Source organism: Neomonachus schauinslandi, chromosome 13, assembly GCF_002201575.2.
Source record: "Neomonachus schauinslandi chromosome 13, ASM220157v2, whole genome shotgun sequence".
Classification (NCBI taxonomy): Eukaryota; Metazoa; Chordata; class Mammalia; order Carnivora; family Phocidae; genus Neomonachus; species Neomonachus schauinslandi.
This window is the reverse complement of record NC_058415.1, coordinates 81,648,240-81,654,239: the sequence shown is the minus strand read 5'-3', so window position 1 is coordinate 81,654,239 and position 6,000 is coordinate 81,648,240. Positions and strand designations below refer to the sequence as shown.

The window sequence follows — 6,000 nt, the reverse complement described above, 5'->3', positions numbered from 1 at the left end:
CCATCTCCCTTTCTTTGTGTGACTGTGGAAGTCTCACTCCTATGGACAATGCTTGTTTCAAGTTACAAAACTACCTCCTATCATAGAGAGGTGAGAAGTTTATTTTTCCTTTGGGTAAATACAATTAAGGAACACAGACGGCCTGTGTTTTTTCACTCACCACCCACCCCAGCACTTAAGAATCCTCTTACCGGGGGCACCTAAATGGCTCAGTTGTTTAAGTGTCTGACTCTTGGTTTTAGCTCAGGTCATGATCTCAGGGTTCTGATATCTAGCCCTGTGCTTTGGCTCCACGCTCAGTGGGGAGTCTGCTTGAGATTCTCTGTCCCTCTGCCCTTCCTTCACTTGTTTGCACATGCTCTCTCTCAAATAAACAAATAAATAATAATAATAATAAAAAAAGAGTCCTCTTAGCATTTATCTCAGCAGGCTTGAGCTCAGATTGAGCTCTGCTCACTCCTCCTATTTCAAGAGTCTTGAATAAAGTCTTCTTTGCCTGTTTAACTTTGGTGCCATTTTTGCTGTGAAATCCTGTAGGGATTTTTGGCCACTCCTTCTTTCCACGCTGCAGTGCTGTCCTTGGCCAGTCGGTTTTATTCCAGGCCTGCCAGGTCAGGCAACCTTTATTTCTTAAACCTGCTTGTGATGCTAAGCATTAGCTTGAGCTTTTCAAAATTGTAATAGGGAATTCCAATGAGGAAGGTATTTCAAAAAGCCTCGTCTTCTACTCTGGGGAAGGACTCTTCATGGGGGGGATCATCTTCCCCAGCCTGAGAGCCTCCACAGAGCCCCTTTCATGTCCCTGTTCCTCAGGCTGTAGATGAAGGGGTTCAGCATGGGGGTGACCATCGTATATACCACAGATGCCACCATTCCAGTGTCTGCTGAGTAGGAGGATGAGGGCTGGAAATACACCAGAAAAAGCGTCCCATAGAAGAGAGTGATCACTGTCAGGTGAGAGCCACAGGTCGAGAAGACTTTGTGCTTCCCTGCAGCCGAGGGGACCCTGAGGATGGTGTGCATGATGTGGGCATAAGAGACCAGGACACAGGCGAGTGGGACCACGCCCGAGAGGGCTGCTTCAGCAAACATCATGACCTGAAAGAGCTGGGTGTCTGAGCAGGCAAGTTTGAGGAGAGGGAGAAGGTCACAGAAAAAGTGTGGGATGGAATGGGAGGCACAGAAGGAGAACTGAGACATGAGGAGGGTGAGGGAGAAGGCCAGGAGGTGGGCGCAGAGCCAGGATGCGGCGACCAGCAGCAGGCAGCGTTGGGGACACATGATCGTGGTGTAGTGGAGAGGAAGACAGATGGCCACGTAGCGGTCATATGCCATCACGGCCAGCAGGAAGTCGTCCAGCAGGGCCAGTGCCATGAAGAAGTACATCTGCACGAGGCACCCAGTGTGGGAGATGGTGTGGTGTTGTGTGAGGATGTTCACCAGCACCTTGGGGACAATGGTGCAGGAGAAGCAGGTATCGATGAGGGACAGGTTGGCCAGGAAGAAGTACATGGGGGTGTGGAGGTGCTGGTCAGCAACTATGGCCAGGATGATGAGCAGGTTCGCCAACACGGTCACCAGGTACATGCCCAGGAAGAGGCCAAACAGGAGAGGCAGCTGCTCTGGGTGTTCAGAGAAGCCCAGGAGCAGGAAATCAGCGATGCTGGTGTGGTTTCTGATTGCCTTCAAGTAGAGAAATTGGAGGAGAATTTTGCTTAAGTAAAGGTAGTCTCTGAATAGTAGAGACTGCAAGGGCTTTGGTCTGTTTTTCTCTATTCCTTGGAAAAGTCACTGAGATTCACTAGCAATTGAAACTGTGGGTTTGTAAACATGTGGACTGTGATAATGAGGCATCAGGGTGAGCTGTAGTTTGGGTTCTAGATTCCTGTCATGTAGCAAGGTTTTGGCATGGATTGTCTGAGTGACACTGAACTGGGATTCACCTGAAAGGACTTCTTCAAATTTAGTTCCCTTTCTAAAAGACTTAGAACAGCAGGTTTAGTCTCCTCTCTTTTGGAGCTCATTTTGGGGTCATACATCTACTAGGATTTCATGGGCACTGCAGGGTGCCTGTGTGTATGCGTGTGAGTGTGTGAGCGCATCCTGAGGGAGATGGAGGAGGAGAAGTTTTTCCAGAGAGGAGCCAGTGCAGACCAGGGGTCTCTAGGTGTAGTGGGGTTTCTGGTGCTCTTTGCCTTAGAGGACCACTCCACTTAGTCAGTGTGGACATGAGAACGTTGGAAACTGAGATGTGTTCTAGCATTAAGGGCACATCATTTTCGTTGTCATCATCAAACTCACCACCAACATCTTTTTATTTTCTGGGCTTTGGCGTCCTGGAGACATGATGGGAAGCTTCTCTCTGCTTCTTTTCTCGGTCTGACCTTGGTCAGCTACTTAACTCTGAATGTGTGTTTCCTCATTTGGACCATGAGCAGCACCTTCATGGAGTCATGGGCGTTACGACTGATACAACATGGATGGAGGGCCGGCTACTCTCAAGGGTGATGATGCTCCTGTCATTGTTGGTTACAGTTGCTGAAATGTGAAGCAGGGACACACGATACAGTGGAAAAACATCAGATGCCCTGCTTTACAGCTCTATTCCTCACATGCCTTTTAAACTCAGGGACAGGTTTTCTCCCTTTCTCCCTGTATTTTTTCTTCTCTGTAAGATACAGATACTAGCCTTACCTGATAGGTGTATTGAAGGGACCAAAGGCTGGAAACTCTTGAAGTTTCTTTATCAACCATGATGTGCAATCAAGATGAGAAATTCCCATGATCCTGTTTGATGGTGTGGAGAAGCAAAGGTGATGATGATGAATGGTCAGTGGCTTCATGTCATGTTTGTTTAGGATTGTCATAAAAACATATATAGCTTTGGGAGTCAGACAGAATCTCCCCACTCTTTACTTGTTTTTTTTTTTTAAGATTTATTTATTTTAGAGAGCAAGAGAGAGAATGAGTGAGCGAGTGGGGAGTGAGGGAGACAGAGGGAGAGGGAGAATCTCCAGCAGACTCCCCGCAGAGGAGGAGCCCAATGCAGGGCTCTCTCTAAGGACCGGAGATCAGACCTGAAGCAAAATCAAGAGTCGGATGCCCAACAGACTGAGCCTCCAAGCATTCCCACTCTTAATCTTGATGTGATTTTGGAAAGTTGCTGAACACTTTTTGGCTTTAGCGTCAACGTCTTTTCAAATGGAATACTACCCGAGTTTACTGAATCCAGTGGTTGTGAAGATTACATTGGGTTAAAAAATGACTGTATAATATTTAGACCAAGGCTGGCACCCAGTAAGTGCTCAATAAATAGGGTCTAGTATTGTTATTACTATTTTTTTTTTAAAGATTTTATTTATTTGACAGAGAGAGACACAGCGAGAGGAGGAACACAAGCAGGGGGAGTGGGGGAGGGAGAAGAAGGCTTCCCGTGGAGCAGGGAGCCCGACGTGGGGCTCGATCCCAGGACCTTGGGATCATGACCTGAGCTGAAGGCAGACGCTTAACGACTGAGCCACCCAGGTGCCCCCATGTTATTGCTGTTTTTGATCAAGTGACGGTGCTTGGTGGTTGTGGTGTTCTGGTCTGTGCCTGCAGGTTGGGCTTGTCAGTTGTGAGGTGTGAACAACAGAAGCCGCCACCACCATCTTCACCGTCAGCAGCACCGCCTCTGCAGGGTTCTGTCTCTACTCAGAACTGTCAATGGCAGAGCCTTTGGTGTTTTGGCATAAACTTGGTCAAATCACAGAATCATCAGGGTCCCCCCAGCCCCCGGTTATTAATGGAAGAATGGGAATCTGTGAGTCTATCTGGAATAGTTATTTGCTGGCTCAAGTTTTTAGAAGAAGAGAGGGTATGGACAAGTTTGGTAAACTCTAACTGGATGTAGAGGACTCAGTTACTGGTACTGACTTGGTGTGGTGGCTGAGAGAGATTCTGGAACCACACCTGCCCAAGTGAACTGAGAGGGAGGTGTGCTTAGTCCAGGACACAGATGGGGCTGGGGGAAGGGTAGTCTGAAGCCCATTCTCTTCAATGCCTTCAGCCTAGACTGTCAGGCACATGAAGAACCCCAGAGGTAGGTGGCCCTCCTAGTGATCTGAAGAGCCAGAAATTGATTGGCAGATGGGAATGTAGGATAGAAAGGGAAAAAGCAAAAGGAGAAGGTCAGTTGCTCTGTGTGTGTGTGCGCGCGTGCGCATGCGTGCAAGCATTCTTATAAGGGGTTAAGGTGGACTGCTCTCTCCCCATCCATATGCCTCAGTTCTTACCTGGACAAGTTGGCCAGCCTCAGTCTCTGACACTTCCAGGAAGGAGATCGGGTTTGCTCGAGAAGACATGGCTAGAGTCACAGAGCCCTTCCCTGTCTGTAGGAGTAGCACAGACTAAAGACTCGGGTCTTTGGTGATATCTCAGGCACAGGCGCTGCTGACTTTTCGCAGGCAGTGTCTCCTGGGACCCGTTCCCAACTCTCCTAGTTAGAGCCCAGATGGGGCAATTGTCCAACCTCCCAGCTCGCCCCTCTGCATCAGGGCCCCCTGAGTCCCAGAAGTGTCAGTGATAATACCATTCAGATGACCACGGCTGGGATCCATGCGGGGACTCCTGGTTTTCCCCTGGGTGAGGTGCTGCTTGGATGCATCCTCCTGGCCTGATCCTGAACAGGGCCTGTCTCTATCATAGAGTCACCCTTTCTAATTAGAGCCCAATCCCCATGGATGAAATACAGTCAATCCTAGAATAAAGGAAAAAAATTGAAGATAAAACAGATCAGGAGCAGGGGTGCCTGGGTGGCTCAGGTGGTTGAGTGTCTGACTCTTGATTTTGGCCCAGGTCATGATCTTGGGGTCCTGGAATCGGCCCATTATTGGGGTCTGAGCTTGGCACAGAGTTTGCTTGACCCTCTTCCTCTGCTCATCCACCCACTCATGGTCTCTCTCAAGTAAATAAATAAAATCTTCAAAAAATTGTAGAACAAGAATATGACCAACAGTTCAAATGTCATGTAATAGAGGGAATATTCCTATTTTCTGTGACCCCAGTGACCAGAGATACGAACCAATGTAGACTCTGTATAACGCTCAGGGTGCAATCTCTGAATTTCTTTTTAAAGATTTATTTATTCATTTTTAGTGGGAGATCGCCTGGGTGGGAGGAACAGAGGGGAGGGAGAAAGAATCCCAAACTGACTCTATGCTACGCACTGAGTCCCATGCTGGGCTGGATCTCGTAACCCTGAGATCAGGACCAGAACCAAATCCAACAGTTGGACCCCCAACTGCAGGTGCCACCCAGGTGCCCCAATCTCTGAATTTATTTATTTTTTGTTGTAATTGTGTCTTACATACAAAAAAGTTTATAAAATATACATTTGCTATTGAAGGAATAAAAATATAATGAATGCCCATTCTCCCAGCACTCAGCTTAAATAGTTGAATCCTGTAGAAGCCCTGTGTGGACCTATTTTCAATCATATCCTTTCCTCCCCCTTTTTGAGGAAATCACCGTTGTGAACATTGTGTATCATTTCTTGCTGTTCTTTGTAGTTTTGCCACATATGCACGGTGGGGGAGGTCCTGGAGAAGATGTGACCACCAGTTGATCCATGAATTGGCCCCAGGCAATGGGAGACTCCCCACCCCCTCCCCTGTCTTCAGAATGTAGCTCTGCCCACTGTTCCCACAGTGGGCGCCATTTTCAAGCACGCAGCCCTGATTGAGCAATGTGCCTTCGAGACCCTCTGGAAGACAAAGTGACTGAACCCCTATGAGGCCTCTCTGTATCTAAACTTCTGTGATTCTGATGGGCAGGTGTGCCTATCTTCTTGTCCTGGGGTGCCCAAGACAAGACATGCCCTGTGGGTGAGTTCCCTTGCTTATTAACACTGCTGCCTACCAATGGGAGTGGCCTGTCTCTTTCCTTGCTGGCTCCCTACCCTCTGTATCAGTGTTCAGTGTGATAACCCCCATGCATAGATGATACACTGTGTAGTTTACT

General features: G+C 48.1%; 1 protein-coding gene across 1 annotated transcript; it reads right to left on the bottom strand.

The window, feature by feature from the left end:
- Positions 1-756: 756 nt before the first annotated feature.
- Positions 757-2,754, bottom strand: LOC110581664 (olfactory receptor 1G1-like). Its single transcript, XM_021691579.1, has 2 exons — positions 2,695-2,754; positions 757-1,683 (listed from the first exon to the last, which is right to left on the bottom strand). Exons 1-2 carry the CDS (start codon positions 2,752-2,754, stop codon positions 757-759), a joined length of 987 nt encoding a protein of 328 aa, XP_021547254.1.
- Between the last annotated feature and the right edge of the window lie 3,246 nt (positions 2,755-6,000).

What these genes read in the sequence shown, in the direction of transcription:
- LOC110581664 (XM_021691579.1), bottom strand. Translation starts at nt 2,754, where the DNA reads ATGGTTGATAAAGAAACTTCAAGAGTTTCCAGCCTTTGGTCCCTTCAA. An exon ending in CCCTTCAATACACCTATCAG is followed by an intron (nt 1,684 to 2,694) that starts GTAAGGCTAGTA and finishes CTCTACTTGAAG; the next exon opens with GCAATCAGAAACCACACCAG.